General features: G+C 47.0%; 1 protein-coding gene across 3 annotated transcripts in view; it reads left to right on the top strand.

Annotated features, from left to right (window-relative positions):
* Positions 1-10,925, top strand: part of Mad1l1 (mitotic arrest deficient 1 like 1) — a 314,427-nt gene that overhangs the window by 12,267 nt on the left and 291,235 nt on the right. For 2 of the 3 annotated variants that reach the window (XM_031338516.1, XM_031338517.1), the window contains exons 5-8: positions 5,168-5,292; positions 5,912-5,993; positions 8,152-8,282; positions 8,388-8,502. In XM_031338516.1, the coding sequence (XP_031194376.1) occupies positions 5,168-5,292; positions 5,912-5,993; positions 8,152-8,282; positions 8,388-8,502 (453 nt within the window). Of the gene's footprint in view, positions 1-5,167; positions 5,293-5,911; positions 5,994-8,151; positions 8,283-8,387; positions 8,503-10,925 lie in introns of those variants that run through there. The other variant, XM_031338518.1, reaches the window with a different exon arrangement.

Raw genomic sequence — 10,925 nt, 5'->3', positions numbered from 1 at the left:
TCTGCCTCCCAAGTGCTGGGATTAAAGGCGTGCGCCACCACCGCCCGGCCAGATGGCTGTTTTCTAAGAAAAGTGCATGGATCCATAATTCAACATGGTGACAGCAAAGTGTGTGTGAGCATGCCCATATGTAGGTGGGCACGTGTGTGTGTATGGCTGTGAGGCCAGAAACCAACCTTGGCTGGTTTTCTTTTGGTGCCATTCACCTTGTTTTTATTTTATTTTATTTTTTAAACTTTTATTTATTATATATAAGTACACTGTAGCTGTCTTCATGCACACCAGAAGAGGGCATCAGATCTCATTACAGATGGTTGTGAGCCACCATATGGTTGCTGGGATTTGAACTCATGACCTCTGGAAGAGCAGTCAGTGCTCTTAATCACTGAGACATCTCTCCAACCCATTGTTTTTATTTTTAATTATACATAAGCATATGGATATGTGTGTGCTAGTGCAGGTTCCCATGAAGACAAGAAGATGGCACTAGATCCCCTGAAACTGGAATTACAAAGCAGTTATGAGCTGCCTGATGTGGATGCTGGGACCTTAACTTGGATCCTCTGTACAATAGCATATGTACTTAATTGCCAAGCCATCTCTCCCTTGCCTGCATTGTATTTTGAGATAGGATCTCTCTCTGGCTTGAAACTCACCAAGTATGCTAGACTGGCAGGCCAGCAAGGTATAGGATGCACTCGTCTCTGTCTCACTAGGCCTGGGATTATGAACACCGTCACACTCAGCTTTTTGCATTGGTTCTGGAGGTGGAACTCAGGCCCTCATGCCTGTATGCCACACATGTTACTCACTAAACCATCTCTCGCCCTCAACTTCATGTTATTCTTCCTATCTAGTCTACTTACCTACCTACCTCTACCCATCTGTCTTTCTGTCTGTCTAGCTAGTGGTTTTTTGAGACAGAGTTTCTCTGTATAGCCCTTGCTGTCCTATACTCACTTTGTGGACCAGGCTGGCCTCAAACTCACACCAGAGCTAGGCCAGCCTCTGCCTCCTGAGTGCTGGAATTAAAGGCATGTGTCACCACATCCAGCTTTGCACCTTCATTTTAAATACATGCTTTATAGTGGAAACACTGATTTTTTTCCATTCTACAGAATCAGTGAGTCTGTTGAACATAGGTGTTGTTTGTTTGGCTTGAGGCAAGGTCTCAGTTTGTAGCCCAGGCTAGATTTGAGCCTGAGACGGTTCACCTATCTCAGTCTCTACAGGTCTGGGATGACAAGAGTGAGCTGCTCCATGTTTCTGATTTTCGTCTTTGCAAATGAGAATTTCATAATTGGCCAGACCATTGATTTTGTGTCCTCATATATATTTGGTACGTGGCTTCCTGTGTGCACCCATTGGCTTCCCCAGTGTTGCTTTGTTTGGGCAAACAGGGCGCAGGGCAACAGGCCTGGGGACTCTGGCTGCTGCTATCACTTGCTGGGCTGTGTTAACAGCCACGGTGACTGAGGTATTGGTGTCACTGTCATCTTGTCTGTCATGGATTAGGAATGCTCTGTAAGTCCTGTTTCCTTTTTTCCCCAGAAGATGTAAGATGGTGCCTGTGGATTTGCATGTCTTTGATTAGCAGTGAGTTCTGTTAGCATCAGAGACTGCCTTTGAACCAGGGTGCAGGTGCAGCAAGCAGCACAGTCCAGGGAATCTGGTGCTGGTGTGTTTTGGAGGTTGCCTAAGTGAGGGTTTGGAGAGAGTCGGACCCCCCCCCCCCCTGCCGCCTCCCGCTCTTTTCCATGGTGTTCAAGATCACAGGTGCAGGAGGGGAACAGCTGAGAGCTCCAGGGGCCAGCCGCATAGCATCATTGGTATTCTGTCCCCACACCTTCTCCACTTGATAGATCCTTGGAGCGGCCTGTGGGCTATTTTTGCCTCTGCAGCGCCGGGGAGCATGTTAAGGTTGTTGGCGCATCTGTCTTCCGAAGCAAGTCTTGGCAGGAGAGGAGTCGTGATCTGTTTCCAGACGAGTGAGCTCTTGCTTCGCATGGGCACAGGCCTGGCCCTGGTCCTTGGCTCTTCCACAGTAGAGGAGGCCTTTGCATATCCCTCCGTGATGAGTAGGAGAGGCCCAGTGGCCCTTCCTTAGGGAAGCACTTCCATGTCACACATTGCAAAGTCACAAGCCCTCCACTGCAGGTTTTAGTCGTGTGCCCTCCATGCCCTGCAGTTCTGCCATTCATCTGCTCATTTGTGGATTCATCCACCTCTCCCATGGTATTTGCCCTTCGTCAGGACAGGCTGTCCTTGTCATAGCACCTGGTACCCTGTGTACACTACTGAATGCAGAGTCCTCCAAAAGTTGGTACTCACTGTTAGATGATTTTTTTTTTTTTAATTAAAAATTTTTTTTTTTTCGAGACAGGGTTTCCTCTGTATAGCCCTGGCTGTCCTGGAACTCACTCTGTAGACCAGGCTGGCCTTGAACTCAGAAATCTGCCTGCCTCTGCCTCCCAAGTGCTGGGACTAAAGGCGTGTGCCACCACTGCCCAGCCTGATTTTTATTTAGTGTCTGTGTGTGTTCTTATAGGTATGCATGTTGCACGCACGTGTACACACATTGTGCACATTTGGAGAGCAGGCGTTGCAGTTGAAGGTCCTTTTCAGTCACTGCCCACCTTATTTTGTGAAATGGGGGTCTCTTAGTAGACCTGGAGCTGTCTTCTGGCTTGACGAGTTCCAGGAGTCTCTTGTCTGCTTCCTTAGTGCTGCCATTGCAGGTGTGTGATGCCATACCTAGTGTCCAGTCAGGGTTTCTATTGCTGTGACAACACACCATGACCAAAAGCAGCTTGGGAGACAGGAGTGGTTTTTTCAGCTTAATATTTTACTGCCTGTCATGGAGAGAAGTCAGGGCATGGGCTCAAGGCAGGAGCCTAGAGTTGAGAACTGAAGCAGAGGCTGTGGAGGGACACAGCTTACTGCCTTGTTCCTCATGTTACTCACCCTGCTCATCTGTGCAGGGTGGTACCACCCCAAGTGAATCAGGCCACTATGTATCAATCACCAATCAAGAAAATGCCCCTTAGACTTCCCCTCAGGTTAGTCTGGTGGGAGCATTTTGTTAATTGATGTTCTCTCATCCAAGATGACTACCCTTTGACAGGCTGACACAGACCTAGCCAACACACCTAGCTTATCACATGGGTGCTGGGGATCTGAGCTCGGCTCCTTATGTTGGTACAGCAAGCACTTTACTGAGGGAACCTTTTCTCTAGTTTCCTGATTTAAAAAAAAAAAGGTTTATTTTGTTTTCGTTTTATTTTTTGTGAATGAGTGTTTTGCTTGCCTGTATCTAAGTATACTTCATACATGCCTGTTGCCACAGAGGCCGGAAGAAAGCATTAGGTCCCCTGGAACTGGAGTTGTAGACAGTTGTAGGCCACTTTGTGGGTGCTGAGAACTGAATACAGGTCCTGTGGGAAAATGGACAGTGTGTTTATAATCCCTGAGCCAGATCTTCAGTCCCTTGATTTTTGTTTTTGCTTTTGTTTGAGACAGGGTCTTACTCTGTGGCCCACCCTGTCCTCAGACTTACCATTTAACTCAGCTTCAAACTTGCATTCCTCCAACCTCAGGCTCTCAGGAGTTAGGATTAAAGGTCTGTGTAGTGTTATCTGGTTTTGATTCTTTTAACTTTATTATACTAGCATGAATTATGTGTGTGGATGCAGATATGGAGATCAGAGGCCAACTTTGGAGTTGGCTTTTCTCCCTGCTTATGTGAGTCCCTTCTGAGTGGCAAGTGCTTTGCCTGTCCCACCAGCCTTGTTGTTGATTGCCTGCCTGCCTGCCTCCCTTCCTCTCTTCCTTTCTTACTTTTTTCTTTTCTTTTTTTAAAGATACATTTATTTATTATATGTAAGTATACTGTAGCTGTCTTCAGACACCCCAGAAGAGGGCATCAGATCTCATTATGGATGGTTGTCAGCCACCATGTGGTTGCTGGGATTTGAACTTAGGACCTTCGGAAGAGCAGTCAGTGCTCTTAACTGCTGAGCCATCTCTCCAGCCCCTGTTTTCCTTTTTTTTTTTTTTTTTTTGTGACAGGGATTTATGTAGTTCAGGCTGGCCTCAAACTAGCTATGTAGCCAAAGAATGTTGAGAGACTTTTCTCCCTAGGGAGGGCACTAGGCTATATCTGCTTTTCCTCTTCTAAGGGACAAAAGACACTCTTGGGGAACGAGTGAATTTGTTAGGTTTATGCATGTGAATATAGGTGCTCATGGAAGCTGGATGCTAGAGGCATCATATTGCCTAGAGCCAGTATTATAGACAGTTGTGTCACCTGAGGTGGGTGCTGGGAACTGAATTTTGGGTTCTCTAGATGAGTAGTATGTGTTCTTAACAACTGGGCCATATCTCTGTTTTCAACTTTTATTTTTTTTAAGGCAAGATCTTTCTATAGAGCCCTGGCTGGCCTTAGACTCATATAGTTCTCCTGTTCTGCTTTGTAAATGCCAGGATTTAAAATGTGTGCCTTTGTGCTTCACCTTTTGAATTTTTATTTTGAGATAGGTTCTCATTAAGCTGCCCAAATTGGCTTTGAACCTACTCTGTAGCCTTCATGGCAGTCTTAACTGACCTGCTTCAGACTCCCAAGTAGCTGTCTTAACAGGCCAGTTCACCAGCTGAGCTCTGAAGCTAAGTTCTGATGATGGCCTGCATCTTGGCCAGGACCTTGCTGTCTTTCCATCCTGGGTTACATTCTGTTGGAATGTTGGCATGCAGGTTCTAGGGAGGCTTAGAGTGTGATGGAGATCTGAGGTGTGGAAAACACTAAGGTAGACATGTGGGGTCCAGGGTGCTGGGTGTGGTACCCTGTATGGAGGCTAATAGGCTTTAGAGTATCAGGCGTAGCTAGGACCAGCTTCCCTAAAGGCTATGACCCACGTCAGTGTCACTGGTGTGGAGCACGAGGCAGGCATTGAGCCAGGATGCTCCTGAGAGACTGTTGTCTACTTACCACATGCTCTGAGGAAGTGGGCTCTGTTCTGTCCTGGGCAGCATGGGAGGTACACTGTCCTTACTTTCTCCTTGGTCTCAGTGTGTGAAAGCTGTGCTTGGCTACTTTTGGTTCACTGTCTGCATGCCGATGGGACCTTAGCAAGCAGCCGGTTTTGTTTTGTTTTGTTTTTTTAACTTCCAGATGATTAGTTCATTGAAGGGGCATGTCTCTGAGCTGCAGTTGAGTTCGATGGACCAGAAGGTACAGGTCAAGCGCCTGGAGTCTGAGAAGCAGGAGCTGAAGGAGCAGTTGGAGCTGCAGCAGCGGTGAGAGCATGGCCAACCTGTGCCAGTCGCTAAGGCAGTCCATAGATTGCATGGAGGACACAGCAAGGCCTCTAGACTTGGGAGTGTGTGTCAGAATAAGATGGTGACAGCTTAATTCCCTTCCTTTCTCGAGCTGGCTTCCACAGAGGGGCCAAGCTAAGCTAGGTTTCGAGAGCATGGGTTGCTGTGCTTGGGCAAGCCATTCTAGGTCACAGAGGACACAGATATGTGGTGGCTAGGGGGTGGCAATCCTTTGGATTCTGCCCTGGAGGTCTGGCCCTTACCCTAGGTCAGGCATCGCCTAAGTAATGTTCTGCGCTTAGTATGGGCAAGCCTGGGTGACCTATGATGCCTGCAGTGATGTCAGACTAGCAGATACTGTGGATTGAGTGGTGGACAGAGAGCTAGGTAGTGCCACAGGTAGCCTGGGCTCCTTTGTAGCCCTATCAGACAGTCTTAGAGCCTGCGCAAAGGTTGGCTCAGGACGAGGTTTCCTTGGGTAAGGTGTGTGTGTGTGTGTGTGTGTGTGTGTGTGTGTGTGTGTGTGTATGTGTGTATGTGTGTGTCCATGCTGGGGGTAAGGTAGAGATGGCATTATAGACTGGCCCTTCTCTCACAGGAAATGGCAAGAGGCAAATCTGAAGATCCAGGAGCTGCAGGCCAGTCAAGAGGAGAGAACTGACCATGAGCAGAAGATTAAGGTAGGTGCTTCCTGTCAGTCTGTGCAGCTTCCTATACTAGGCAGGGGTGGGGCAGCCCTCCTGTCACTCACAGGCCTTCCTGCCTGGGGGCATGCTCAGAGGCATGCTAATAGTCTTGTGGATGCCAGCCCTGTGCTGGCTCCTTGGGAGGCCACAATGAGAGCTCAAGTGCTCAAGTGCCCCAGTGATGATGACCCACTAGAAATCCACAGGAAAAGGCTAACACAGAGAACTGCAGTCTAGGCTTAGAGAGGTGGGCATAGGACACACCTGTGAGCCTAGCCCATAGAGGCTGAGATGAGAGATCATGAGTTTGAGAGTAAGTACTTCATGAAGTAGGTTTAGGGGGTAGAAATCCTGCTGGAGTCTGCATGGCCAGAGCATGACCAAGCTAGGTCACCAAGCTAGGGCTGCTAATTTAAGTTCAGACTCCTTTACTCTAGTGGGTATTGCTGGAGAGGTGGTGCCTTGACCTCCCTTCTATGGTTTCCTGTTGCCTTTAGTGTGATAGCTAATCCCAGGAAGGAGACCTGTATCAGTTGTCTCCTTGCTGCCCCTGCTGTGTGTGTGTGAGCTCCAAGGCAGTTGGCTGTGCTCCTTGGGCCTCTGGCACTGGTTTACCTGGCTCTGTTGTCTTTTTTATTTATTTGCTTAAAGATCTATTTTTATTTTTATATATGTGTGGGTATGGGTGTCTGCAGAGGCCAGAAGAGGTCTGAAATTGGAGTTAAGTTGTGAGCTGCCTATCTAGGTGCTCGGAACTGAATTTGGGTCCTCAGGAAGAGCAGTAAGTGTTGTTAGTTGCTGAGCCTTTTCTCTAGACCCAAGCCTAACCTTCTTACCTCTCACAATTCCCTCATGCATAGAGGTTGACCAGTTGGTCTTCTCTGTCTCTTTGTTTCCACAACTTGACTCTACCTGGATGGAGCTGGGCTCTATGAAGGGTCATGATTTTATATGATTTTTATATATTTTTGGTCTTTCTTTTTTATATATAGCTTGTTCAATGACTTGTCACTAAGTGCCCGTGTTACCTTGTTGAGGGCCATGTGACAGGTGCAGTGTAGGCAGGCCTGTTGCACAGTGGGAACAGATGCAAGTGTTGCAGGTTCACCACCCACACAGCAGAGGCTGACCACAGGTAGCCAGAGGGGCCTGTGGCATTAGGCAGTTGGGGACCAGAGGGCTGGATGGTTTGTGGCCAGGAACAGGCAAGAGGGACAATGGTGTTGGTACTGGCTCTTGGGTGCTCCAGGGCTGCTCTAGAGGTGGTGTTGAGGATGCAGCATAGCAGGTTAGCCCTGGAACACTTCCTAGACTGTCTGGGCTGCAGAGACCATTGAGGTCCTAGGACAAGTTAGAAGACCTTTGAGGCTCCCATGGCTTTGTTTAAAAAAAAAAAAAAAAAACCAAAAAACGAAGGAAGCTTATTTAATTAAAAATTAGGCATATATGTATGTGTGTCTGTGTGAGAATGTGTGTGTGAATGCAGGTGTACAGGCATGCAGGTGTTAAGGAGACCAGAGACGTCATATCCCCTAGGCCTGGAGTTATAGATAGTTGTGACTTTGACGTGTGTGCTGGAGGTTAGTGGTGTTCCTCAGGATGTTGTCTACTTTTTTCTTTTCTGGGCAGACCTGGCTGGCTTTGTTTTAAATTTAATCTTCTAATATATATATATATATATATATGTGTGTGTGTGTGTGTATGTATGTATGTATGTATGTATGTATGCATGCAAGCAAGTCATTCTATGTAGCCCTGGCTGTTCTGGAAATTACTATATAGACCAGGCTGGCCTTGAACTTACAGAGATCCACTGTCTCTGCCTCCTGGATGCTGAGATTAAAAGCCTGTGTTACTATACCAAAAGTGTATATGTGTGTGTGTATGTGTTGGGAAGTGTTGAGGGATTTAGGGCCTCATGCTTTCTTGCATGGCAAGTGATTACTGACTGAGCAGGTTCCCTAGCTTCTGACACCTCCATTTTTGTGTCTTCTCTTAAACTGACCATCATGATCTCCATGTCTGTCTGCCTGCCTTCTCCAGATCATTCCATAGTTGGAGGCCTGTGTGTCTTTCAACAGACCAGCCTGTCTGTTTTACAGAGGCTGTGTTTGCAGTTCTTCCTGCTGCTTACTCTCCCTTCTTCTCACAGGACCTGGAGCAGAAGCTGTGTCTACAAGAGCAGGATGCAGCTGTGGTGAAGAGCATGAAGTCTGAGCTGATGCGGATGCCCAGGATGGAGCGTGAGCTGAAAAGACTGCGTGAAGAGAACACACATCTAAGGTGAGGGCGCATGCACAGCCTGCTGCCCCTAGTTGGAAGTTGGCTCCCTGGGCTTGGTGTCCCTTGGGCTTATCCTCCACATGTATGACTGTTCTGGCCCTGTAGGGAGATGAAGGAGACCAATGGGTTGCTCACGGAGGAGCTGGAAGGTCTGCAGAGGAAGCTGGGCCGGCAGGAGAAGATGCAGGAGGCTCTGGTTGACCTGGAGTTGGAGAAGGAGGTGAGTCATTTCTCCAGGGCCATCTTCTGCTCTGTCCGGAGCACCCTGAGCATCTCCATTACACGTTGTAGCTGATCAGCTGTGGGGATGCTGTGCTTGTGTGGTGGGCAGTACAATTAGTTATGAGACTCTGCGGTCACTGCTGCCTATTGCAAATAGAAGCTTCTTTGATTAAAACTGACAGTGATATATTCTATGGGCATGAGTGTAGCTGTTTAGAAGACAACTTGACAGATCCATTACACACAACAATAGCTATTGCTTCTGTACTGAGGTCTATCCTCAGCCATGAGTTTTTGACTGGATTTACAGTACCAGATGGGGGTTCCCTCTTCTGGAGTGAGCATCAAATCCAATCAGAAAGCAGTTGGTTACCCTGGTAACATACCTGCCATTGTTGCACCTGTAGGCTCATTTTGGGTGCTTATTGTGCACACAGGCTCTAAATCTGGGTAAGACTGTTGATGACAGTTCTTCCCAGCAGCCTACATAGCACCTTGCAGAGCTCCAAGGACTAGCTAGCAGAGAGGAAGCTTCTAGCTCAGTTCTTGATTTATCTGTTTTCCATGGTATGTGCTCTCTTCCGCAACAATGTCTTACCATGTAATTCTGGTGGGTAACCACTAACAGTGGCTATTTTTCTGCATTGTCTTAGAGCCTCAGAAACCTCTCTGACCTTCTTTTTATTTTGAGATGGTCTCACCCTTAACCCTGGGGCTAGGTAATTCAGCTAGGCTGGATGATCAATGAGCTCTGCCTGTCTGTTCTCTTCCACCATTGAATTTTAGGTGTTTTTTCCTATGCTCAGTTTTTGTTAAATGAGTGTTAGGGAGTAAATGCAGGTTTCATGCTTGTGTGATAAGCTGTTTGCTTGACTGAGCCATCTCCCCTGCTCCATCTCTGTCTTCTTTTAGAAGTCCAAGCCAGAGGAGTGCCTGTTGGCACCAGAGAGTTCTCTGTGACCAGCTGTGCTGCAGTTCCTATCTATTTGTGCTGTCCCAGACAGGCCTCTCTTGGACACTGGCTTTGTAGAAAAAAGACCTGGAACTTATTTTGTCCTTTCCTCTGGCATTCTGTTCAGAGAGCTATTCTTTCATTCTTGCATGAGGGAGTTAAGTATTGAGCAAGCAAAAGTAAAAAGAGAAGTGCAGTAAGTAACAGATAGAGAAGCAGCAGACAGTACAAGGCATCTCACTGGGAGCTTACAGCATCCCACAGAGATAATGTAGAAGTCCTGCTGGGGTGTCAGTACACTGTTGTAGGTACAAAGTCTCTCCATGGCTGAGGCCTTTGGCTTCGCACTCCCACAACAGGCATTTTATACCATGAATAAGTAATGGTTACCTTTGTTGGATGGTTCCCCCTTTAGCTATTCTAAAAGGCCCAACTTTACCCCCAACCCCCCAAGCCTCCAGACATGGTTTCTATATCCCTGGCTATCCTGAAACTCAACTCTAGAGACTAGGCTAGCCACGAACTCAGAGATCCATCTACCTTTGCTTCCTGAGTGCTGGGATTAAAGGTATGCCACTACTGGGCAGGCACCAAGATTTTGTAATGTCATAGTCATAGAAGCTTGTAGTTTTCTTTTCTCCTTGTTGCAGGACCAGAGGCCAGCCTGTCCCAGATCTTGACATAAGCTGGTTGGACTCTGAGATAATGAAGGCCACCTTGGTCCTTGAGCCCACTTTCATGACCTCAAATGTCATACAAACAACACATGAAATTTACCAACATAACTTATACTACACTTGGATGTAATGGTTTTTGTTTGTTTGTCTTGGACAGTTTTTGAGGTTTAGGGTGCTTAGCTTGAAGTCCTATATGGAAGTATGCTTGCTGTTGACACTGGCTTAGTCCATGCCCATCTGTGGAAAGTGGTCAGGGCCTGGCTCCTGGCCGGGAACAGTGTGCCGTAACTCTGGTGGTGAAAAAATTAGTAGCTGAGTTACTGTCCCACCCTTTTAAAGGTTTTTATTTATTTATTTATTTATTCTTTTATCTATTTATTTATTTTTTGGTTTTTCGAGACAGGATTTCTCTGTGTAGCCCTGGCTGTCCTGGTACTCACTCTGTAGACCAGGCTGGCCTTGAACTCAGAAATCCACCTGCCTCTGCCTAAAAGTGCTGGGATTAAAGGCGTGCGCCACCGCTGCCTGGCCCTTTTAATGTTTTTATTTTATGTTTGTGTATGTGTGCGTGTATGTGCGTTAGAAAGAGTGAATGCACATGCCACAGTGTATGTGTGTATGTATATATGTGTGTATGTATGTGAGAAAAAGAGAGCCCATTTGCCACAATGTATATGTGTGTATATGTATATATGTGTGCTTGTAGGTGTATATCGGTATGTATGTGGGAAAGAGCAAGTGAGTGTGAAATATACTGCCAGTCCTGGGCACAGGTTCTTTTTTTTTTTTTTT

This window comes from Mastomys coucha, unplaced genomic scaffold (assembly GCF_008632895.1).
Source record: "Mastomys coucha isolate ucsf_1 unplaced genomic scaffold, UCSF_Mcou_1 pScaffold22, whole genome shotgun sequence".
NCBI lineage: Eukaryota > Metazoa > Chordata > Mammalia > Rodentia > Muridae > Mastomys > Mastomys coucha.
The sequence above is the reverse complement of the archived record's forward strand: the minus strand, read 5'-3'. Positions and strand labels throughout refer to the sequence as shown.